We start from the raw sequence: 26,436 nt of genomic DNA, 5'->3' as shown, positions 1-26,436 counted from the left end.
GGGAGATACAAGCTGATGTAGAGCTCACAAACAAGGCTATAATATACACCACTACATATACATGTCAGCAATTTTGGCCTTCTGTCTTACCTACCCCATAGTAATCACTGAAACTGTCAAACCTTGAATAAATGAGATGTTGCCTGTTAGGGTTAATATTAACTCCTTAAGATAAGAACATGTGTACTCTGTATCCACAGGGCCTCTTTTAAAGGACTCACCCTGTATATTACTAGTGTCAAAGTAGAGAAGTACATTCAGAAGTGATTGGCCAAGAAAAACAATCTTGACCATGCTGAACTTGGTCTGTGCCACTGAAACCTGCCACCCAACAGTTTCCTTGCCTGAGCTGATGGAGGCTGCCTCAAGAAAGATGTCTGAGACCTCAAGGCTGATGGCCTAGGGCAGTGGTGGCAAACCTATGGCACATGTGCCAGAGGGGACACTCAGAGCCCTCTCTGTGGGCACACGCGCCATTGCCCCAGCACAGAGTTCATTACTAGAAAGCCAGAGGGATGTGGGGCTGGGCTGCTCCCCTCCCACTCTCCACATGCACCTGAGGTCATTTCTCATATCACCCACCCCTCTGCCCAGCCTAGCTGCTCCCGCTCTGTTCCGCACCCCTCAACTGAGACAGGCGGAGCCAGCCGAGCACAGCACGCAAGCTGCTCCTCATGCTCCAAGCAGCAAGGTGGAAGCAGCCGAGCATCGAGGCAGAGATGATAGCATTAGGTGATAACGCTGAGGCCGGTGCCTCCCCCCCCCCCAACGCAGCGTCACCCAAGATTCATCACTCTGGTTTCCCGCCATGGTGATGTGGCCCATATCCAAGGACATGAGCACACGACAAGCAGAGTTGAAACAGAAGCTTAGCCTTGAGGAGTAACATCTAAGCCATTTTTAATGCAAATTAAATCAAATGTAACAGAAGAAAGAAAAACATGGCTTCTTCCGCTGTCTTTCTTCCTCGGAGAGAGAGCTGCAAAAGCAAAAGCTATACAAAAGGAACAGCGTATCTCTATTTCCGCTCACAAGACTCCAATAATCAGTGCTGGAATGTAAACAGACATGTGACATGTAAGAATCCCACACATTTGCAGCACGGGAGGAATGGAATTTCCAACAGTGAACAGGCTCTTTCTTTTCCCCTCACCCCTCTCCTCCCTGCTCTCCACGTGATTCAGCAGCCACTCCCAGTCACCAGTCTAGCTGCTGCATCATGGTTAAATTGCAGTTTCCGGGTCAGCTTCACAGGTAGCCCCTCGTAGAGTGCACTGCAGTAGTCCAAGCGGGAGATAACCAGAGCATGCACCACTCTGGCAAGACAGTCTGCGGGCAGGTAGGGTCTCAGCCTGCCTACCAGATGGAGCTGGTAGACAGCTGTCCTGGACACAGAATTGACCTGCACCTCCATGGACAGCTGCAAGTGCAAAATGACTCCCAGGCTGCGCACCTGGTCCTTCGGGGGCACAGTTACCCCATTCAGGACCAGGGAGTCCTCCACACCCACCCACCCCCTGTTCCCCAAGAACAGTACTTTTGTCTTGTCAGGATTCAACCTCAATCTGTTAGCCACCATCCATCCTCCAACTGCCTCCAGGCACTCACACATGACCTTCACCGCCTTCACTGGTTCTGATTTGAAAGAGAGGTAGAGCTGGGTATCATCTGCATATTGATGGACACCCAGTCCAAACCCCCGATGATCTCTCCCAGCAGCTTCATATAGATGTTAAAAAGCATGGGGGAGAGGACGGAACCCTGAGGTACCCCACAAGTGAGAGCCCAGGGGTCTGAGCACTCATCCCCCACCATCAATTTCTGGAAATGGCACAGGAGGAAGGAGCGGAACCACTGTATAACAGTGCCCCCAGCTCCCAACTCCTCTAGACGGTCTAGAAGGATGTCATGGTATCAAAGGCCACTGAGAGATCCAGTAGGAACAAGGAAACAGCTTTCACCTTTGATCCTAGCCCGCTGGAGATCATTGACCAGAGAGAAGTGTGCATGCACACGAAAGCTCATACCAATAACAAACTTAGTTGGTCTCTAAGGTGCTACTGGAAGGATTTTTTGTTTGTTTGTTTCGACTACGGCAGACCATCACGGCTACCTACCTTTAACAGCAAGATCAAGACAGTTTCAGTCCCATTATGAGGCCTGAATCCCGACTGGAGGAGATCCAAATAGTCTGCATCCTCCAGGCGTGCCTGGAGTTGTTCAACAACCACTCACTCAATCACCATGCCCGAGACTGGAAGATTTGAGACTGGGCGATAGTTGGCCAGATCGGCCGGGTCCAAAGATTTTTTTTTTTAAAGAAGCGTTTTAATGACTGCCTCTTTCAGCAGGTCTGGGAAGTCTCCCTCACAGAGGGAAGCATTCACCACCCCGCAGAGCCCACCCCGACTCGCTTTACAGGATGAAGACAGGTGGTTGGTTTCACATATCCAAGCAACCTGTTCACATGCTTGGAGGTAACAGATTGGAATTGATTCCATGCAACTTATTCAAGGTATCTCTCCCAGCCAGCCTGCAGCCAGCCTGCCCAAGATGGATCCCAGTCTTCCTTCTCCTTTTCTCCCCAGCATACCTTGCTCAACACTCCGTTTTCCTGTCAACTCAAACACAGTTACCCAGGCAACCTTCCAAACCCCCAGTCTCTGTTCACACCTCAGGGCAAGGGGGAAGGAAGGCTCTCTTGCCTTGTCAATGGCTCCCAATGGCCCTGTATTTTTCTTAATGGCCCCACTCTGACCAGGTTGTTTTGCATAGGCTTGCTCAGGAATTCCTCTGCAGCTTGTATTTTCCCTTCATATTCCAATTTATCAAAATCCTAGCATTTATATTAATTTCTAGTGTTGAGGGGGGTCCTCTCCAAATCTATAATCTATAACTGCATATTGAAAAGCGGTCACATATAGTCACTTCCATTGCTTAAATCAGCTTACTTCATATCTCTGCGCTTTAAAGAATTAACATCTTCAGTCGTAGGTCTGAGTAATGCTGATCCAGCAACTTTGCTTATTTTATTGAGTGTGTCTTATTGCAACTCTAAATGGTCTTAAACCAATGTGTTGGGTTTACTGTGTTTACTGAACACAAAAGCAGGGGCTCAAGGAATGAGTATTTTTAATATATTTTGCTGTTGTTGCACTGACCCCTAGTGGACACTCGCTGAGTCTACAAAGTTCATTCTAAACTGAAACTACTGATAACATTCACAGGTGATGTAGATTGGGTGGTGGTGGTGGTTTTACAAGCAAACTTCAAAGCGAACTCTAGCTTTCTAAATGCATGTTGTGCACATTGAAATGTTAACTTTATAGAGAAAGTTAAGCTAACAAAATCCAATCTCTAAATAGTATCCACTTGAACAGTGATGTATCTGTTTTGCATTTTCCTAAGGCAATACCTTGATTTTCGAGCATCTCGGAAACCAAATGTTTCGGTTTTCAAATGCTGAAAACCCGGAAGTGAACGTTTCAGTTTTCTCGGAAGTCGAACAGCTTCTGAGGCGTGTTACTCCATTTTCTCAATGGAATTTGCCGACCACCCATTGTGCCTTGGTTTTCAAACGTTTCGGAAGTCTTCCAGAACGGATTACGTTCAACAACCGAGGTACCACTGTATAGTTCTTTCCATCACTGCTTAGCAACAGGAAACAAAAAGCCACATTGGTTCAAACCCATTTCTACACAGATGTCCAACCCTTACTCTTAATTATCATTTAATTTATTGCCTGCCCTTCATCCCAAGGGCCCAGGGCAGATTACAATTTAAAATACAACTTTAAAATTCATTTGAAAACTCGCCATTAGAAAAAAAAATCAATCATAAAAATGGGGTGGGTATAGTCCAGTCGCTCATAATTAACCTCATTCTTGCTACCACAAGAGAATAGCATACACCAATACACAAGAAGATGCCCTAGTTTCCCAGAACTGCCCCACAGGAAAATTACCCACACCCAGTGTTTGGTGCTTTTCATGGATGTTAGAATACAAGAGGCAGCATCCGAGTAAACAGTTCCATTAGCACAAGGACTTTTAACTGTGCAATGGAACTTCCTTGCCTTCTAGCACTGGCATATAACTACTTGTCTACGGTGCCTCTCCCCAAATGCCTTGGAAATTGTGCTTTAGCCTCTCAAAACTGCTGTCTCAATGCCTAATTCTACCCTGTCCGCATTTGAACCATCATCCATTTTTCACATTCATCCTGGGGACTCCTGTCAGCTTCCCATTCGCCCCCACAATCTGTTCAAAAGGTTGTTCTGCCCCCTATTTAATTTTAAACAACTCCTGATACTTAATGTACTGTAAAACACTCCAGATTGGACCTCATCTCACTCCTTTGCATATAAAAGGGCTCCCACCATTTGCAGAAGGGCCACTGATCCTACAGAAGCTTCCATAAGCTAACAGAAGAGGGAAGAAAGGTAAATCTCAACAATTCTCCCCACCTTCCAGGTTATTCAAGGTCTCCCAACGCTGGAGCAGATTTCTGGGGAGCATACTGGGTGGCAGAGAGGGGTATCCAGTGAAAATTATCTCTCCATCCCCCTCTTCTCCTGGGGGGGGGGGACGACTCCCGTGGTCAGAGCTCCACTCAAAATGTAACAGATTCGAGTCCCCTGTCATGCCTGGGTTAAGCACAAGGCACAACCTCCCTAACCAAAGCATGAATGGGCTGCATGCAGCCTCTGCTCCAACTGCTGTAGTAACAGGCATGTGTGATAAGGGAAAACCCATTGGGCATGCCCAACTCTTGTGTGGATTGTTCTGTAAACCTCACAAAACAGAATCCTCTGCCCCACAGGGATTGTAACTTGTCAGAAGTGGGAGGAAGGGGGGCGATGACTCAATGCTCAATTTTTAATCTGAACTTCTAAGTACTAAGCATAGCATTGTAAACCACCACAGGGTGAGCAAGCTTTCTTAGCCAAGACTGCAACTCTGCTTTTCATTAACACTACACTGCAAGCATCTAGTATTTAAGCAAGCTGTGTAGTTAAAGATGGACAGTCTATTAATGAGAAATCAGGGCAGCATGTCACTTCAGATTCTTAGCTATGGCCATAAGCATTCTTCTATAAAGGTCACAGCTGCACATTACTGAAACAAATTATAGGCACCAGGGGAATTACTCCTTGGTATAGCATGACACGAGTGTGTATTGTAGAGGCTTATGCACATCACAATTTGCATCAACACTATATATATTTGCTTAAGATACAAATGCAAGATTAAATAAAGAAAAATAAATACAAAAACCCACCTCCAAATCAAGGCAATACAATAAACCAAAGAAATTAAGGCTGGACCATGGTATACGAGACACAACCCAAGAGAACAAAACAGCTAAAGTAATTAATCTGAGGAGTAGAAATTATCATGCAACATTAGCAAATCACCAGAATAGGAAGGCAATAATATTCTATGGTTTTTGGGAGTATCATATCCTTTTATCAAAAAGGAAGATATCAGATACAACACAAAAAGGTAAAACCAGACTTGTAAACTTCTGGGATGTATCCACCTGAGCGTTAAAGAATTCAAATGTGAAAATGCTTATCTGTGGTGTTAAAAAACCCCAAACATACTTCACATATAGGCTCATGGAGTTTGAATTGGTGGTGGCTGACCAGGAAAGAGATCTATAATCATGGTGATTAATAAAAATGTTCACTCTGTGCTACAGCTGTGAGAATACAGCTGGGGATAATTAGGAAAATGAGTGAAAATAAAACTGCCAATATCATAAAAGCATATTGAAGAATGGGAAAGTATTTAGAAAAGGGCAACCAAAATGATAATCCCTACATGGAAAAATTACAATATTTGTGGAGTCTAAAAGGTGACAAGATAGAGGGGTATAAAATTATGTATGGTGTCAAGGGAGACTTCCGGGTCAGCGCCATCGGTGAATGGCGGAGTTCCTCCGTCCGGAGGAACGGGCTCCGTGGAAACTGGGTCTTCCCACCGCGGCGAAGGTGGGGACCCGCTAGAAATCCCAGGCGGAGGAATTCTGGGAATGTGGGGTTCGGCAGGGCACCAGGAGCGCCCCCCTACTCGCAGGGAATCCCATTTAGGGGCTCCAGAGCGAAGTGGGGTGAGAAGCGCGGTGCTGCGAACTGACTGCTACTTTCACGGAGTGAAGCCACACAGCCATTGCCAGAGAGCACTGACTTTTCCCTGTGGACAATTGGATTTAAAACAAGTACCCGTGAGTAGAAACGGAAAATTGGATCAAGAAATTTCTTAATTTGGCAACAAAGCGGGAAGGTTCAAAACAGGAAGTCTGCCTTCCGCTTTTTGTATATAGACTAAAGCAAAAACTTTGTAAGCTAATGCCGGGAAAGCTGTCAAAAAAAGTTTAAATTTCCTACATTCAGAATTACTGAAACCCCCTTGGAAGCAGGAGAAAAGGGGGGGAACTTTGTTCAACCCTTGCAGGAGAGGGAGTGAAGAAGGATAAGTTTCCACCGTCTCTAGCCTGGGAACGGGGTGTCAGAGACAGACGTTGGAGAGGTTCATTGACTGTGAATGGAATATCTTGACAGATAGCTAAAGAAGAGAAACAAGCTGATTCTAATGTTGCCTTTTGCATTCTAAAGAAACAAAATATCTGAAAAATATCTGAAAAACGAAAGTAATTTTCCTTTGTTGGAGTTGCCTAAAAAAATAATAATGGATACAAATAGAAATTGCCTCCTCTAGAGGGAGCTTGTCAAATTGTTGCTGCAGTATATTTGAGGGCTCAACAGATGTGAGATTAAGACCATGGGAACAGGCTTTTCTGACCTTGACTAAAGATGAGCTGGAAAGAAGACTGGGTGCTTGCCCTATGCAAGACAAGTGCCTTGCTGGAACAGATGCATGAGAAGATGGACTTGATGAATGAGCCACTGCCATTGAAGATTGAAGTTGGAGTGGGCCAGGGGGAGTCTGGAGTTGAGGAGGTTCCCAACGTTGGAGAGACTCTGGAATATGCTTTTAAATACTTTTTGGACTATATTGAGGACTGTGGGGAGTGGGACTGTGGGGAATGGGTGGGTTTGATGAAGGGAGATGGAGACAATTTTGGCTTGGAATCCCCCAGAGGCCTACCCCTCAATGAGAAAGGAAAAAAACTAAGAAAGAGACCAACAAAAGACAAGGAAAAGGGCAAGTATAAACAAGAAGAAGAAGAATTGCAGAAGGGACATGGAAGAGACTTAAGGGCCTCTGACATAAGGCTCCCAGGTTGATGGACTAGATGGAATGGACAGTAAGGACTGACACGACCCGAGACCAGGATGAAGGGACGCTGGATGAAAATTGGAAGAGAACTTATAAATAAAATTTTCTTTTTAGGGAATTGGTTAAAAATTAATGAATATTAGGGAAAATGTTGGAATGAAACTATATGACTTTAGCAGAAATGATATCAGGAGTAATGTATATTTGATAACTAAGATTCAATCTTTAAGGTATTTTAGGGCAAGATAAGGTTAAATAAATTAAGGTAATGTGATTAATAGAATATGGGGAAAGATGGAAAGGATTTGTTGAGCTAATTATTAGGTTAAACTAGGTTAGGATAAATTTTCTAACAAAAATTGAGAAAGATGGAAAGAATTTGCTGAAATAACTAATTAAACTAGAATACAAAAAGGGAGGTGTGAGGAAGTCAATGAAACAAGCAAATGGAAGTTTTAGATATGTAATTTGGGATTCGTGTTGTGTTTCTTTTTTATTTTTATTTTTTTGTTGTATTGTTGTATTGGTTTTTGTGTTTTTTTCCTTTTTTATATGTATTATAGTGTTGTTTTTTAATGTTTTCCCCCTTTTTTTCTTCTTATAATTTTGAAACTACTAATAAATATTTTTTTAAAAAATTAAAATTATGTATGGTGTCAAGAAAGAAGACGGATGCCACCCCCATAATACTAGAACCATGGGCTATTGAATATCGGAAGATTCAGGACAAGCAAAACAAAGTACATCTTCACAAAGGAGTTAAATTATGGATTTCACTCCCACTAGATGTAGTCATTAGAATCACAGAAACACAGAATCGTAGAATTGGAAGTACCGTGACTCCAGTGGTCATCAAGTCCAACCCCCTGCAACGCAGGAATCTCAGCTAAGGCATTCATGACAGATGAAGATCCAACCTCTGCTTAAAAAGCTCCAAGGAGAGTCCACCACCTCCCCAGGGAGATCGTTCCACTGTTGAAAAGCATTGCAGGGGGTAGATTAGATTACCCTTGGTGTCCTCTCACCAAGTTGAATTGTTTTAAAGGGTGAGTGCACAAACCCATGGAAGATTAAGTCTATAAAAAGCTGCTTGCCATGATGGCTGAGTACTGCCTCCCATATTGGAGGTAGAATGCCATACCAACTACAGGAGAGCACAAATGGAGAGAATGATGCGGTGCTCAGGCGCTCCTTGTAGACTTCCCATGGGCATCTGGTTGACACGGTAAGAGAAGGATGTTGGACTAAATGGGGTCTTTAACTAATCTAGCACACTTCTTCTTATGTTCTTAGTTTTGTCCATACTAGTGCTGACTATCACTTCCAATCTCTGCAAGATGGCGAACGGAGCACAGATCTGATCGCTTCGACAGATCTGAGCCCCGCGAAACGTCAGGCGAAAACGCCAAGGTGAGGCTTACCCCCAAAAAAGTCTTGAGAAGGTTCTCAAGACGTTGAGAGGTCCAGCAGATTGCAAAGAGCTCTCCCGCAATTCCCAGACCCCTGCGCTGAAAGGTTCAGGAGAGTGGGGAAAAGAAGCGGGTTTGAGTGCAGTCTGGGCAGCAACAGGTCTCCACGGGAGCAAAGCCTTAATGCTACGGCCACCAGCAGAGATTTCCCATAACTAACATTCAAGCTGACGGGAACGTAAGAAGATTTACTATTTAAATTAAGATTAATTTGGCACCAGACGAAGGATTAAAAAAGAAGTCCGTTCTTCATCTTCTGGGTAATTAACTGTACATGGGGGAAAAATTGCAAGTGGAAAACTATTATCTTATTTGATATTTATCGTGTGGGCCTGCTGATGGGAGAATTCAAGGCAACTGAAACCCATTCTTTATTGTTTGACATTGCTACAGGATTTTAAAGCTGGCCACAACTTGGCATTTGTGCATGGAAAAAGGAAGGTTGTGCCACGACTTTGACAACATCTGAGAGCCCTTACACCTTCCAAAGCTTTTTGTCAGTTGCGGGGAGGAAAGGTCAAGGCAACTGAAATCTACTCTACTTGGCTTGTTACCGATACAGGAGTATAAATGTGGAAACTGGATTTAGAACTGCAGCCACTGTTAAAACTGAACTCAGCAGAGGAAATTTGGATTAAGACAAGTACTTATGAAGCAGATGGGCCTGTTCTTGCCACTGCTTGTCCACCAGGTTTCTTTTACGTACAGCAAGCGAGGCCATGTGGCCGGGCGGGGGGGGGGGGGGTTTACAGTGATTTTTAGTAAGTCATTAGCTTGAACCAGGCGTCCTATTGGAAAGACTGAGTTTTCTGAGTGCATGTTCCAGAGGTTGGGCAATAGGGGCAGTACAGGACTCCTTTTGGTGTACTGAACTCCCTGTTGCACCAAGGATTCCCTGCCTGAGCTGCTTCAGGTCGTGGCGGATGTTCTCCTGGAGACACCTAGTTTTGTTGTCTTGGAGATTTTAAGATCCACGCCAACATGACCTTACAAGGGGCAGCTCAGGAGTTTGTGGAAACATGGCCTCCATGGGGCTGTCCCTGAATAAATTTGGCTCAACTCATAGTCGTGGACATGCCTTAGACTTGGTATACACCACTACGGATGTGGGTGATCTGAAACTAAGTAAAAGCGAAACAAAGGACGTGCCATGGTCGGATCACTTCCTGGTGCAACGGGACTTCCCCGTGACCCTTCCCATCCACAGGGAGGTGGGACCGATTTGGATGGTCCGCCCCCGCCACTTAATAGATCCAAATGGTTTCCAGAGAGTGGTAGGGGATGTTTTATCCCATGTTGATGGCCTTTCAGCTGATTCCCTGGTGGCCCGCTGGAATGTGGAGTTAACCAGGGCTATCAACTGTCTGGCTCCGAAGCGTCCTCTCTGATTGCATAGGGCCAGGACAGCCAAGTGGTTTTCCCTGGAGCTGAGGGCGATGAAACAATCACTGAGTCGGCTAGATTGGACATGGGTTAGAGCTCAACATTGAGCCTACCAAGTGGCGATAGCAATCACCACCTCTATTGCATCTGCAGAAAACAGCAGCAGGAGACTCTTTCAGGTGGTTTGCAATTTAATGGAACCACCTGTGCCACCGGGGCCCGGTAAGGGCCCCAAGATCTCTTTGATTTTGCAAAGTTTTTTCCAAATAAAGCGCTCAGATTCGGAAAGAGGTAGATGCCACTGCGGGAGCAGGGCCAAGGCGGGAGAGTGCCAGAGTCTTGTCTAGTCAAGTTGTGTGGGATCAATTCCAATCTGTTACCTCCGAGGATGTGGATAGGCTGCTTGGATGAGTGAAACCGACCACCTGCCTCCTTGATCCTTGCCCATCCTGGCTCATAAAAGTGAGCTGGGAAGGGCTTGGTGATGGGTTCTGCGGGGTGGTAATGCTTCCCTCTGTGAGGGGGCATTCCCAGACCCTTCTGGACTGTCTAGAGGAGTTGGGAGCTGGGGGCACTGTTATACAGTGGTTCTGCTCCTTCCTCCTGGGCTGTATCCAGAAAGTGGTGTTGGGGGATGAGTGTTCAGACCCCTGGGCTCTCACTTGTGGGGTGCCTTAGGGCTCCATCCTCTCCTTCATGCTTCTTAACATCTACATGAAGCCGCTGGGAGAGATCATCCAGGGGTTGGAGCTGGGTGTTTATCAGTATGTGGATGATACCCAGCTCTATTAAAACCAGTGAGGGTGGTGAAGGTCCTGTGTGAATGTCTGTGTGAATGTCTGGATGGTGGCTAACAAATTGAGGTTGAATCCTGACAAGACACAAGTACTGTTTCTGGGGAACAGCGGCTGGGTGGGTGTGGAGGACTTCCTGGTCCTGAATGGGGTAACTGTGCCCCTGAAGGACCAGGTGTGCAGCCTGGGAGTCATTTTGGACTCACAACTGTCCATGGAGGCACAGGCCAATTCTGTGTCCAGGACAGCTGTCTTCCAGCTCCATCTGGTTCACAGGCTGAGACCCTACCTGTCCACGGACTGTCTTGCCAGAGTGGTGCATGCTCTGGTTATCTCCCACTTGGACTACTGCAATGCGCTCTACGTGGGGCTACCTTTGAAGGGGACCCGGAAACTGCAATTTAACCAGAATGTGGCAGCTAGACTGGTGACTGGGAGCGGCCACCGAGACCATGTAATACTGGTCCTGAAAAACTCCCAGTACGTTTCCAGGCACAATTCAAAGTGTTGGTGTTGACTTTTAAAGCCCTAAACTCGGCCCAGTATACCTGAAGGAACGTCTCCCCCCCCCCCATCGTTCTGCCCGGACACTGTGGTCCAGCGCTGAAGGCCTTCTGGAGGTTCCCTCATTGCAAGAAGTGAAGTTACAGGGAACCAGGCAGAGTGGCACCCACCCTGTGGAACGCCCTCCCACCAGATGTCAAGGGAATAAACAACTACCAGACTTTTAGAAGATATCTGAAGGCAGCCCTGTTTGGGGAAGATTTTAATCATTGTATTTTAGTATTATGCTGGAAGCCGCCCAGAGTGGCTGGGAAAACCCAGCAAAATGGGCAGGGTCTAAATAAATAAAAAATTATTATTATATTATTATTACTCTGTTGGGGGAATATAAGAAAGACTTATCTCGGCTGGAGGGATCTACAGAGCACTGAACTCAGTTTCCTGTATACAAATCGGAATTTTAAGGAGGGGGAAAAACTGGCAAGAGAGGTTGATATACCTATTTATAAGGATCTTCAAGTGCTTCAACTCTTCATTCTACCCTGAGACATTTTAGAAAATTGGATACTGAATTTAGTACTCTTTCTCTCTCCTGGCCAAATAAGTGGTAATTCTTATGGATATATATTTTCTGTCTCTTTTTTAAGGTAGATATTTGTTATATATAAAAATCAACTTAAAATTTGGATTTTATGTTAAATTGCATATGTGTATAAAGTACACGGGTTGAAAGAACAGGGGAAAGCACAGAAACTGTTATTGTTTACTGGGAGCTTGCATGGAATGGTCTTGAAACTGATAAGGTGGTGGTGAAAACTGGCTGTTTTGAGAACAACGGAAAGATGAAAATATGACAATGATTAAACAGAGTTGAGTCTGGACAGAAGGGCCCAAGAACAGGACCTGGGGGATATATCTCAATTTGAATTGAAATTTATGAAAGAGATGAGGGAAAGTGTGGCTAAGATAACAGATGAGTTTACAACCCGAAAGAATCAAAGCATTAAAAGAGAGACGGAACCAACTGAAATAATAGAGTCTTGCACAACAGACGAGACAGTCTGGAAAGGGGCATCCTTTGTCAAATCAGAAATAATAGTCTTGTACCGGGAGAACTGAGGAAGGGGATGTTCCTAGGCAAAAGTTGCGAGAGGAAGCCTGAAAACTGGGAAAAGATGATTGATATGAAGAAAGCCCAAAAGAACAGGGTAGATTTGGAAGTTTTGTGGTTTAGGCAGAAAACACTTGAGGAGGTTGTGGTGGAGAAAACGAGGCAGAAAGTACAAGGAAAGGCGAGCTGGATTTGAAACCTGCCTCAACTGGCAGATGTCTGCTGATGAAATTACAGAACTCCAAAGGAAAAAGAATGGGAAATAGTCTTGGAAACTGTTATTGTTTATGTGCAAAATATTGTAGATATTGGTACATTAGCAGGCTTTGATTAAACGCTTGCAATAAGCAGAGATGTGTTAGTAAGTTTTGATTAACTATGCGTAATTATTACAAAATTGGGTCAATGGATATGGAAACGTAAGCGAATTTTGTTTATATAAAGAACCAGAAGAGGGGATTGGAGGAAAGTCTGGAGATTCCTGGAATCTCAAAGAAAAGGTTGTGAAAAGATATTGCTATAAAATGGGGATTAGGAGTAAAAAATGTTATTTTTTATTGATGTTAATGTGGACTTAAATTGTGAAAAACAGTAAAAATTTATTTAACATACTAATGCGGACTATGAATAAATCTCATTAAAATATGAAAACTTAGTTGAGGGGTGGCTTACAGTGGTCAAAATTTGATATTGATGGTATATATTCAACAGGCTTGAATGTCCAAGCAATCCTGCCTACTTTCTTTGGTACAGCTATAAAACCTATTCTCCTTTAAACCTGCTTTTGCTTTTCACAGCACATAATCCAAGTTCAGTTCAGAAGCTTAATTGCTTCACCTCTCATTACTGTGACATGGCTTCAGACATACTGCCCTTAGTCATTTGACTAATTAAATTACATCAAAATATTGCACAAAGAAGCTATGACCTCTTTTTAATACAGCATATTGGCCATGACATAGTAAGGAGGATAAAACCACAAAAGTCCTGAAAATTTACATTATCACAATAGAAGTAATTTGTAGGCAAAACTGTTTGGGAGCAGCCTTCAGTCGGCATACAGTTTGGATTATTTATAAAATATGAATTAACAAATTTATGCACTTGTTTCAAGTTTTCACTATACAAGACTGAAACCTTTGACAGTACAAAATCATGCTGTATAGGTCATACTGTTTTACATGCATCCATTAATGCCCTTATAAAGGTTAGCATACCACACAAGGTCAAGCAAGCAATATAACAATGTTCTTTTCCAGCAATGAGCATGTTGAAATGAATTATATTGGTCACACGGAACACATGACAACACACAGACAAAAGCAAGAACAATCCTTCTTCATTAATGGCACATCAAACTAATTCTAACAGGCTGAAATCATTAATGAAGTATCCTGAGGCAGAACAAAGTAATTACTACACTGTCCTATCAAAATAATTAGATATTTTCAGATGTTCCTGATAAAAATTGTCTTTAATAAGATTCAATATTATGCAGTAATAGGCACTGAACACATTGTATACAATATAGGGGTTTCTCTCAACAACCCCCAAAAAAGCGGGGCATTACTTACTTCCTAAAAAAAGCTCAACAGCTTTGACCTGAACCCCAAAAAGGGGGTAGATTGCAGAAAGTTTTTAATTCTGCGAGTAGATCGCAGTCTCTTGGGAGCTGGCCATCCCTATCCAGTTTAGGATTAGTGGAAGTCAATAAGTGCTTGCTCTGAGCTGACCTACGTCTTCTGACACTCGTCTAGTCAGGCACCTTTACCATTACAAGTAAGACCTTTCTGGTAGCGGCAATTCACCTTCAGAATTCCTTTCATAGAGAGGCTCGCCTGGCACTAATTTTGGTTCCTTTGCAGCATGCGTGAAGACCTTTTTTATTTTCCCAAACCTGTTTCTGAAGGCAGTCCTGTTTAGGGAAGTTTTTAATGACTGACATTTTAATGTATTTTTAATATTTGGTTGGAAGCCGCCCAGAGTGACCGTGGAAACCCAGCCAGATGGGCGAGGTATGTATGTATGTATAAATAAATAAATCATCATCATCATTACATTTTTTAACACAGAGAATTGCTAGTGCTCTGTTTTATGAAATAATTTGATTAAATGAGAGCTTTAAATTTCTTATTATAATTGTTAGGTGATCTGTGCACCCCTAGTCACTAAAGAAAAAAAAGTTATCCTGAACACATGTATATCCTGGTCCATCTTGGTAAAGATATTTGCAAACATACTTGACATACATAAGTAAAAATAATTTATCCAGTCTGTGTCTAAAAGATCCATGGCTTTTCAACTTCCATCATGAGCTTCATGGACTTCCAAAAATGGAAGTTTTCATAAACTGAAAGAAACTTCTTGACTCTCATATGTTATCAAGTTGGTGGTGGTGGTTGCTACTGCTACTGGTGCTGTTGATAATAATAATAATAATAATAATAATAATAATAATAATAATAATAATAATTCAGTTTATTACCTTCCTGTCACCATCAGGTCCCAGAGTGAATTACAACAATTTAACATTCACTATTTAAAATTTTTAAAATTACAGTCAAAGGAATAGGGTGGGTCTTGAAGACATATCTCAAGTATCAAAGACCAGAATAAGAGGTTTATCTTCAGCATATAACAGAAACTATATAAAAAGGTGTCAAATGCATGATGTGTGCATGTCTGTTTTTCTATCACTTATCTGTTTATTCCACTTGATGCCTAAGAAGCAGAGAAAGTTCTGCTGTCCAAAGGTGATGTTAAATGTTAACTACAGAAGACTTGTAAAGGTAAAGGTAAAGGGACCCCTGACCATTAGGTCCAGTCGTGACCGACTCTGGGGTTGCGGCGCTCATCTTGCTTTATTGGCTGAGGGAGCCGACTTACAGCTTCCGGGTCATGTGGCCAGCATGACTAAGCCGCTTCTGGAAAAACCAGAACAGCACACGGAAACGCCGTTTACCTTCCCGCAGGAGCGGTACCTATTTATCTACTTGCAGTTTGACGTGCTTTTGAACTGCTAGGTTGGCAGGAGCAGGGACCGAGCAATGGGAGCTCACCCTGTGGCGGGGATTCGAACCGCCAACCTTCTGATTGGCAAGCTCTAGGCTCAGTGGTTTAGGCCACAGCGCCACCCACGTCCCTACAGAAGACTTGTAGTTTGAACTAAATCCTGCAACTTCTAGGATAATCATCATCATTATCTGCAGCAGGATAAATGGATGTAAGAAATATAAAACTATTTTTTAAATCACTCATTCTGAAAGGGTAAATGTGGCATAAGAATTTCTCTGTTTTCCAAAATGAGTTAATATTTCACAAAATGTTACAAATCAAGATGAACTAAGATAAAGTGGCAGAAAGATGGTGGAAGACCCTGAGTGAGAGGCAGGGAAGTGGAGATCTCCCATGGTGAGAGACAAAGAGAGGAGAGGAAAGCTCCCAGGTGAGGGCTGGGAGGGTCTGTCATTTTCCGAGAAGGAGGTGAGCAGGGATGAATCAAGAGCTTACTCTGAGCAAGGAGAGATAAGATGCACTTGCATAGTTTTTGCACTTCAGATATCCTGCTGCTGACTTTTCCCACTCCTATTTTTCAGGATGCTGTTAGTAGGTATGTATTATGTTTCACCACTACACCAGTGATTGTAGATTCCACAGTGGTTGTAGAGATGGTTGCTGGGATGATATTGTGCATATGACATTGCTACTCAGAATTTGTGTATTATGTCTTGTTGTTGTGCATTATAGCCATAGAAATGTCTTAACTTTTTGTATTGTATGGATTTTATGTTATGACATAAATTGTTTATTATGTCCTACACTGTAAACTTTTTTTTTTTACTAAGGACAGTATAGAAATGTTAATATAAATTATGTCATCTCTCCCTTGACAAAGTATGACCAATGATGTTTCAGTGCCTAATTCATGTCCAAAGCAAGAAGCGCTCTGTATATGGAAGGGGAGGGGGGAGAGACAGGACAGCGAATATTACATGTATTGGAGAGGAATTTCCACAAGAGGGAGCCAAAAGTTCCATTTCAATCCTAAAGCATTTTTTAGGAAAGTGTACTGCTTTCAATATAAAATCAATTGCTGACAATTCTGTGAATGTTATTTCATACTGGAAGATGTCTTTCTATCCACTTTTCACTTGTCCAGATTATTTCCCAAGTCCAATGCATAAGGCATGTGTGCAGGACAGGTGCTGCTATAAAACTGTTTTACCAAACAGATCCCATGCTGTACCTATCATCTGTTGACCCAGTCATCTGGAACAGTGGTGGCAGGTAAATGCTGAAGTCTGTGAAGCTGTAGTGGGAGTGCACTGTATGTTGTTCCTTCAGCACATACCTGCATTTTTGTGGGTGTGCCTGTGCATGCTTTGGAATATATACTTTCTCCTCTACACAGTGAAGAATCAGCACCACCCCAAGGTCTTTTTCAAGCAGGGAAAAGTCCCTCTGAATGTGTATAGAATGCATTTGCTTCATCGCATAACCAACTTAGATGCCTGCCACCCTGCTTCAGGGTTCATAGACTCACAGGATTGTAGAGTTGGAAGGAACTCTGAGGGTCATCTAGTCTAAACTCCTGCATTGAAGGAATCCTGCCCACAACCATCCCTGGGTGGGCTCAAACCAGCTTTCTGGTTAATAGCCAGACTCACTCATAGCTGTCAACTTACAGATTTGAAAATAAGGGGCCAGCAGCCTCAAAAATAAGGGATCAGCAGCCAAAATAAGGGATTTTAGTCAACCAGCTCCTTTCCCCCATAACAGTCAATCGAAGGAGCCTCCAAAACAAATCCAAAAGCCCCCCTCCCATGAGATCACTGTCCACCATTGTACTCAACCAGCTCCTTTCCTTTTCCCCCACCATGTGCCCCCGCTCCAGATAGACCTTTTCCCCTGCAAGGGTGAGTGGGCCGTCAATGACGAATCCATCCGATTCCGAGCACAGGTATCGCTTCTCGGCCTTTTGGCTAAGATCAAGTGTAGGATTCCGAGCACAGGTATGTTCAACTTCTGAGCCCCTCCAAGCCAAAGGCAGAAAGCCCAGCCAGCAGCCAAACGAAGACTCAAGTGGTGGTTCCCACAGCGCAGCAACCCGGCAAAGGGGATGCAGCAAGGAAAACCACCGTCGCCTCTCCGCTGGGAAGCACTGAGCAAAGGCGAGTCCCCAGGCAACGCGGCTGGGCACAAGGCATGCAAGCTCCACCCCACAGTCGTTCTTAGACTCCTTATTGGGTGAGCAATGCAGCCAAGCAACACAGTTGGAGCCTCCCTCCTCCCTGGCTGGCCTGCAGGGAGGGAGGGAGAGGAGCTGCTTCCTTTGAAACCCGGGAAATTTAAGGGACATCATCAATAAGGGACAGCAGCGGGACACAGCGCTGGGATAAGGGAGCTTCCCGCCAAATAAGGGATGGTTGACAGTTATGGACTTACTGCACCACTAGGTCATCCTATCTATCAAAACCTAAAGAAAAAGAGCCATACTGCTTGGAATCAGTATAGTACAATAACACTCTCTCTCTCTCTCTCTCTCTCTCTCTCTCTCTCTCTCTCTGCCTTTCTTTAACTAGCCTGATGATAAGTTGGAAAGAGTGGTTGAGTAGTAAATATTTTCAGTGAATACAAAAATCTAGCTTGCAAGATTATGTTTCTGAAGAATATCAAAAACCATACAAAAGTAGTAAAATAATGTGTTATCGGGATGAAAATTCATAATGTGGTATGTGAGCTTTGGGGTTACACAGAGCTCTTCTTCAGGCTGGATGCAAGTAAAAATGAGGAAAACAGCTGTTTCTGGAAGGCAGGAAAGTGTTTAGATTTAAGAGTGGCCATATAAAAGTTTTTTTCAGTTTAATTTATCTAACATCTTTAGTCTGGGGAGCACTTCAAAACAAGCATCATAATGAAATGATGTAAGTAGCAAAATTCACTTTTAAAATAATGTAAGACTTTAGTACACAAAGACAGGATCCGAGAAGCAAATTATGAGGGTGTTATTGATGCTTGTGTTCTGGGATTCCCACTTTGGAAATACAGTGGTACCTTGGTTCTTGATCTTAATCTGTTCCGAGAGTCCGTTCAACTCCTGAAACCATTCGGAAACCAAGGCATGGCTTCTAATTGGCTGCAGGAGCTTCCTGCACTCAAGCGAAAGCCGCGACGGATGTACAGCTTCCGAAAAACGTTTGCAAACCGGAACACTTACTTCTGGGTTTGCAGCGTTCGGGAGCTGATTTGTTCGGCAACTAAGCCATTCAGGAACCAAGGTTTGACTGTACAAAAACAGATAATCCCAAAGGGGCTATTATTCAGAGGCACACTGTCTCTGATAGTGGAGGCATTAACAAGCCAGCATGGATGATATCCACTGATAGTCTCATCCTTCATGAATTCATCCAATCCCCTTTTAAAGCCATCCAAGGTGATGACCATTATGGCCTCCTACAGGCGCACGATGCATGGCTTATGTGTTGTGTGGAGGGTTACTTTCTTTTGTCTACTGAATCTTTCAATTCTTAGCCTCACTGGATGTCTCTGAGTCAGAGTGTTATGAAAAAGGTAATAAAAACTTTTCACCATGCCCTGCATAAACTTCCATCATGTAACTTCTTACTTGCCTTTTCTCTAAACTGGAAAGTCCCAGATGCCTCAACTTCATACGGGAGTCGCTCCATCCCACTGATCATTTTGGTTGTCTTTTTCTAAACCTTTTCTCACCCTACTCTATTTGAGGTGAGATGACCAGGACTGTACACAGCATTCCAAATGTGGTTACATCAAAGTTTTATATAACAACATTATGATATTGGCAGTTATAATAGTATTAATAATTTTACTATTTATACCCCACCCATCTGGCTGGGTTTCCCCAGTCACTCTAGGTGGCTCCTAGCAGAATAGTAAAAACATGATAAAACATCAAACATTAAAAGCTTCCTGAAACAGGGCTGCCTTCAGATGTCTTCTTAAAGTTCGATAGCTGTTTATTTCCTTGACATCTGAAGGGAGGGCATTCCACAGGGTGGGCACCACTACTGAAAAGGCCCTCTGCCTGGTTCCCTATAACCTCACTTCTCACAGTGAGGGAACCACAAGAAGGCCTTCGGAGCTGGACCACATTGTCCGGGCTGAACGGTGGGAGTGGAGATGCTCCTTCAGGTATACAGCACCAAGGCTCTTTAGGGCTTTAAAGCTCAGCACCAACACTCTGAATTTTGCTTGGAAATGTACTGGGAACCAATGCAGGTCTCTCAGGACCGGTGTTATATGGTCCTAGCGGCCACTCCCGGTCACCGGTCTAGCTGCCGCATTCTGGATTAATTGCAGTTTCTGAGTCAGCTTCAAAGGTAGCCCCACATAGAGAAGTAGTCCAAGCAGGAGATAACCAGAGCATGCACCACTCTGGCGAGACGGTGCACAGGCAGGTAGGGTCTCAGTGAGAGTAACAGATGGAGCTGCCCTGGACACAGAATTGACCTGCACCTCCATGGACAGCTGTGAGTCCAAAATGACTCCCAGGCTGCGCAACCTGGTCCTTCAGAGGCACAGTTGCCCCATTCAGGACCAGCGAGTCCTCCACATCCACCCACCCCCTGTTCCCTAAGAACAGTACTTCTGTCTTGTCAAGATTCAACCTCAATCTGTTAGCCACCATCCATCCTCCAACCGCCTCAAGACACTCACAAAGGTCATTCACTGCCTTCACTGGTTCTGATTTAAAGGAGAGGTAGAGCTGGGTATCATCCACATACTGATGAACACCCAGCCCAAACCCTCTGATGGTATCTCCCAGAGGCTTCATATAGATGTTGGAAATCATTGAGAAGAGGACGGAGCCCTGAGGCACCCCACAAGTGAGTGCCCAGGGGTCTGAACACTCATCCCCCAACACTACTTTCTGGACACAACCCAGAAGAAAGGAGTGGAACCACTGTATAACAGTGCCCCCAGCTCCCAACTCCTCTAAACAGTCCAGAAGGATGTCATGGTCAGTGGTGTCCAAGGCCGCTGAGAGATCCAGCAGGACCAAAACTTTCACCTTTGTCCCTGGCCTGCTGGAGATCATCAACCAACGCAACCAAGGCAGTTTCAGTCCCATGATGAGGCCTGAATCCCGACTGGAAGGGATCCAAATGGTCCACATCCTCCAGGCATGCCTGGAGTTGTTCAGCTCAATAACCTTGCCCAAGAATGGAAGTTCTATTTCCTAACCATTTCCTAATGATCCCTAGCATGGCGTTCATCTTTTTCAAAGCTGCCACATACTGGATGAACATCTTCAGCAAGCTATCCACAAAACCCACTAGGTATTTTTCCTGGTTACTCACCACCAGTTCAGACCCAATGGAGATATATGCCTTTTGCCTCAATGTACAGAACTTTACACTTGCTAGCCATAAATTGCACAACAGACTTGGCTCCCTCTCTGTTCACCCCTAACTCTAGACTCTTTATGAAGAAGTTTAAAAGCACTACTTCCCATACCAATCCTTGTGAGACTCCACTGTCTACAACCCTCCTTTGGGAAAACTGTCCACTTATTCCTACTCTCTATTTCCTGTTTCTTAACCAGTTACCGATCCACAACAGGACCTCTGATCTTATTTCAGGACTGCTAAGCATATACAGGAGTGTTTGGTGAGTGGGCAACAGTTTGACCTTAAGTCAATATCCCTGACAGTGTCTAGAGCAGGGGTTGGCAACGTGCGGCCCATGGGCTGGATGCGGCCCATGAAGACCGTTTTACTGGCCCACGAGCTGCCCCTGAACCGAGCCGCCCGCTCCGTGAGACCCCCACACACTGCGCTAAAAGGTGCGGCACGGTGCAGAAACTCAAGCGGTACCGAAAATCGCGTCTGCACACACGCAGATCACGTCTGTGCAGGCACGATTTTCAGCGTCTGGGCATGCGCAGAAACAATTTTCAGCGTCGTGGACATGTGCAGACGCAATTTCCGGCGTCACGCTGCGCCAATCCAGCCCATGGACAATCTCTGTGGGAGTGATCCGGCCCATGGCCAGTAAACCTTGCCAACCCCTGGTCCAGAGAACTGAGACACGTGAGAGTTGGATGGAGTAACACCTGATAATGATTCTTAAGCACTCAACATATTAGATTTCATATATAGTACTCTACAATATAGTTAATGTGCTTGATTTCAAAACTTGTAAAATGCTATGGGTGGCAACAGGGCTGGACCACCCATGAGGTGGGATGAAGCAGCTCCCTTGGGCAGAAGAAGTGGCACTGGAACTGGCGCTAGTTTCTGGTAAGAGAAAGATCTCACTGGAAATACCCACATCATAGGCATCACCACGCATCCGAGGTAAGAGAGGCGGTGGCGGCAGCACGTTCCTGTTTCACCTCAGGTGGCAAAACAGGATGTGCTGCTCCTGGGCTGGACAGCATCTGCATCAATAGTAAGCAGATTGTCCTGAAAGAAGTGAGCCAGAGGCAGCAGTGAAGCATGATATGCCTTTTTGTTCTTACCAGGGTGGTATATCTGCACGCGAGCTAGACCACTGCAGTCTGTGGGCACATGACTAAGTGCTCTTCCATACAAAATAATCCTCACCACATAGAAAACTAGATGTCAGAGAGAAATGCTCTCCCTTGACCTTCTCTTTGACGTCTAGATGTTGTTTTTATGTGCAGGGAAAATGTTTGCATGGCATATCATTCAACCATGAAAGCCTCCACAGTCTGAAGCGGTAGAGCCCAGACACATGTTTATAGATCTACAGCATGACTCAAGATCTATTTTTTTACACAACTTGATTCAATTAATAAAAAAATTCCTTTCAGCAGCACCTTAGAGACCAACTAAGTTATTGGTATGAGCTTTCGTGTGCATGCACACTTCTTCAGATACACTGAAACAGAAGTTGCCAGACCCTTATATATAGTGAGAAGGTGGGGAGGGTAAGATAAATTTGAATTAGGTACTCCTTGATACTATGTAGGAAAAATTATTTACCATCCTGAAAGACTCTCTCCACATTCAGCCCATAGGTAGCACAGGTTTCATAGTAGGTAGATCTTTTCAAATCATTCGACAGTTTCCGCGCTCTACCATCGTCAATGACACGAGGATTACTGGAACTTATAGCATCTACAAAGAAAACAGTAGAGTAATTTTTTCATCAAATACAAGAACAAGATACAAAATTTTAAATAGAGTTTACTGAGAGTACTCTTTAGACCAGTTTCACTTCTCCTTAAAATTATTTTTGAATTCCTATTCTGAGGTGTAGGAATTATGGAATTAAATGCATAAGCACCTAGCATTTGGACCAGTATCTTGAGTCATGCACACTAGGATGCTTAAACATTATTTTGTTCATATTTACCAGAACAACCTTAAACTATTCCCATGTACCATTTTAAAAGAGCTACTGTCTGTGGCCACCACAAGTTCATTCATTTCTTCCTTTCAACCCCATGTGTTTCTCATAATTGGACAGAATTCAAAAGGGTTGGTAAATAAACTGGGACTTCTGTGGGCAGAAAAAAGTCTGCATCCCCATAGAAATGTAGAATAATTTAGAACTGTGGCCTTCAAGGACATCATACACCAAAAGTGTGAATATTACAGCTAGATTACAAAAAAGAGGAATACTTGATCTGATTTCAAAAGCTCATCAATCATGAATTCTAGTAGCTTAAGAGGAAACTGAGCATTAATAATTTGTTTTATTATTACCGTGGGGGGGTATAAATACACACATTTCATAAATTAAAGCAAGGGGTTTCAGCACTGTTATTAGACAGCAAACAGCCTGAATAGTGCAGGGGGAGAAATACTCTCAAGAGGCTTTGTACATTATCAGCAGAAGCCACCGAGGAAGCTCAAGATCAAAGAGTTATCCCTAGAAGGAAAAATCTGTAATTCCCGTCCTGCTGGGAGATATCAATGCTCCCCACATGGAGGCAGCTTTGGCATTACTCCAAGAATAGCAAGAAGAATTACGGGTCATGTGGGTCTTCTGAGTTTTTGTAAGCAATATGCAAAGCTAACCTTGCTGTCTTTTGGGAATCTTGTGTCCAAATCAACTGGATGCTTAAAAAAAGAAAAACATTGTAGAAACTAGGGGTGTTCATCAGATTTGAACAAATTCCAAGTCAAGGTGCCTAGAGAGATTTTAGGCTTATTCAAACTGAGGTAAAGTGAGATCCGTACAAAGCTGAATCAGTTGAAGCAGAGATTATTCCGATTTTTTAAAAGAAATCTGCAGATAAGCACGTACTAAAATAAAATGAAATTTAAAATGTTTCCTGGATATTTTAAAAATAAAAACTTAATGAGTCCACACAGAAGTCCCTCTACCTATTTGCCTTTAATTTTACAGGAACTATCACAGGAACTATCCACTCCTAGGAGAGGGCCTACTATTCCTGCAAATTTCACCCATTTCTGCCAAAAGTAAACAATTTATAGCTGCTCTTTGATCACCCATAATGAATGGGGGGAGGACCTATGAAGCACAACAGAGTGAGGTGGACTGCTTCCTGCGGAGCTGATTGGAGGCTTGAACCAAGTCCTGTGGTTGGGGCACATCCATATTAGAAACTCACACTACGGCTTCATGAATTTCCTTGTCAGTGTGCATTTTTTGGAGAGAAAAGTTGATCTAATGTGTAGAGATCTTTCCTATTCTAATTGATTCAGGAGGGTTCTGGAAGCTTCTCTATGTGATACAAGGTAATGCAAACTGGAGGTTCCTAGCCAACAAGCAAGTTTTTATTCTGCCTAAAAACAGGCAGAAGGTTCCTGATGTTTGGGTTATTCCTTTGGAGAATCTGAATACAGTGGTGCCTCGCAAGACGAAAAGAATCCGTTCTGCGAGTCTCTTCGTCTTGCGGTTTTTTCGTCTTGCAAAGCAAGCCCATTAGCGGCTTAGCGGGCTTAGCGGATCAGCTGATAAGCGGTTTAGCGGCTTAGCGACTCAGCTGATAAGCGGCTTAGCGGTTTAGTAGCAGATCAGCTGTTAAGCGGCTTAGCAGCTTAGGATCAGCTGATAAGCGGCTTAGCGGCTTGGGAAAAAGGGGGGAGGGAAAAAACCCCGCAGGAACTCGCAAGACATTTTCGTCTTGCGAAGCAAGCCCATAGGAAATTCGTTTTGCGAAGCACCTCCAAAACGGAAAACCCTTTCGTCTAGCGGGTTTTCCGTCTTGCGAGGCATTCGTCTTGTGGGGCACCACTGTAGCTGATTTGGAGTGGTTCTGTCATCTCTTTCAGACAAGGTCATGCTGACTATAATAACAGGTCAGAAAGTGCCTGAGTTTCACTTTTCTATCTCTCTTCCCCTTTGGTGTGGTGTTGTGTACATAGTATGCTTAAGTGTTAAGGTTTAAGTCTTATTGTAAGTTATTGTAAGTTTAGGTTAAGTCTGCTGCAACTGGATTTCTTATGGACAGTGCCAATATTGAATGTATGGATTTGTGACCACTATGCTCATTTACCTTCAGTAGCAGTAGTAAACTCTGCTGCATGAAATACAATTGCCTCTGGTCTATTTTTTGGGAATCCTGCAAAGTGTTTAAGTTTTTACTCTGCTAACTATATGTTGAAGTTTTGCTCTGGATCAGTATTGAGTAGAATTCTTGTCACTCCCCTCTCATGAAGGCTGTGCTTGGGAACTGCACTTTTCAGAACAGACTTATTCATATTTGAAGAAAGGAGACATCAATAGCCTTGCAAAACTCTAGAAACTTTGCTTTTTGCTGTGCAGAACTGGGAGTTGTTGAAGCTCTTATGACAACAAACACAAAGTCATTTCTAATCCTCTGATCCCGAATTCAACATATTTGCTACCCTCCCTACATGCTAATAAGATCTTGCCTAAACAAAATGCAATTTTTCAAATCCAGTCAAGAGGCTGACTGAATTTCCCCCCTAAAAAATATTTATGATACTACTATTCAGGATTATGGACTCAATTACATTAGTCAAAAAACAGTGTTTTGAACATGCAACACCAGATGGCGCTAGAGAGTAAATAAATTTTCCATAGCATTTTTATCCCCCGTTCGTACAGTGGTGCCTCGCAAGACAAAATTAATCCGTTCTGCGAGTCTCTTCGTCTTGCGGTTTTTTCGTCTTGCGAAGCATGGCTATTAGCAGCTTAGCGGCTATTAGCGGCTTTAAGAAAAAGGAAACAAACTCGCAAGAACTCGCAAGACGTTTCGTCTTGCGAAGCAAACCCATAGGGAAATTCGTCTTGCGGAACGACTCAAAAAACGGAAAACTCTTTCGTCTTGCGCGTTTTTCGTCTTGCGAGGCACCACTGTAGATCCACCCTATGTATTGGTAGTAAAATGACAGACTGCAGCACGTATTTGTTTGTGTACTTTGAATCCATTCCCAATCTTTACAATGCAGCAAGCTAGAATAATTCATTTTGGTTTGACATAATCCTTTTGCTTTTGAGGCTAAGTGTAGATCGTTTACAGAATGAAATTATCCAAGATGAAGCATTCCTATATAGGAGCCCCATCTGCTTTTATGTCATAAAGGGTATCAACTGGAAGAGCTCATTTTTCCTCAGGTGGTCCCTCTGCAGGGTTTTAGATATAACTCAAACTTATAGCTGAGATGAACCAAGAAGAAATTAGACAAAGGATCCTGTTGCAATTTTAAAAGAAACTATATTTTCATGAACTATCTAGGGAAGATTTTATTAATTCAACTATTTCTTCTGAATAGAACCACTATTACGTAAATATTTGGCACAACCATTTTAATCAACTAAATTGTAATCTACACATTATTCATCGAAACCAGTCATGTCCAAAGTCTGGCCCGTGGGCCAATTGTGGCCCGTGTTCCTGTTTAATATGGTCCCCCAGGTAATTTGGCAAAATCTATCTGTTGTGGCCCCCAGTGAAGCTCCGAGTGCCTCTCAGGACCCCTGGGATC

At 43.6% G+C, this 26,436-nt stretch overlaps 1 protein-coding gene across 7 annotated transcripts in view; it reads right to left on the bottom strand.

Moving 5' to 3' along the window:
• The window catches only part of AGAP1 (ArfGAP with GTPase domain, ankyrin repeat and PH domain 1), a 326,092-nt gene that overhangs the window by 237,663 nt on the left and 61,993 nt on the right, over positions 1-26,436 (bottom strand). For all 7 annotated transcript variants that reach the window (XM_081203561.1, XM_081203562.1, XM_081203565.1 and 4 more), the window contains one exon: positions 22,495-22,629. In XM_081203561.1, the coding sequence (XP_081059687.1) occupies positions 22,495-22,629 (135 nt within the window). The remainder of the gene's footprint in view (positions 1-22,494; positions 22,630-26,436) is intronic.

Source organism: Podarcis bocagei (assembly GCF_964188305.1).
Source record: "Podarcis bocagei genome assembly, chromosome: 1".
NCBI classification, from domain to species: domain Eukaryota; kingdom Metazoa; phylum Chordata; class Lepidosauria; order Squamata; family Lacertidae; genus Podarcis; species Podarcis bocagei.
Note: the sequence above shows the minus strand (reverse complement) of the source record. Positions and strands in the feature narration are given on the sequence as shown.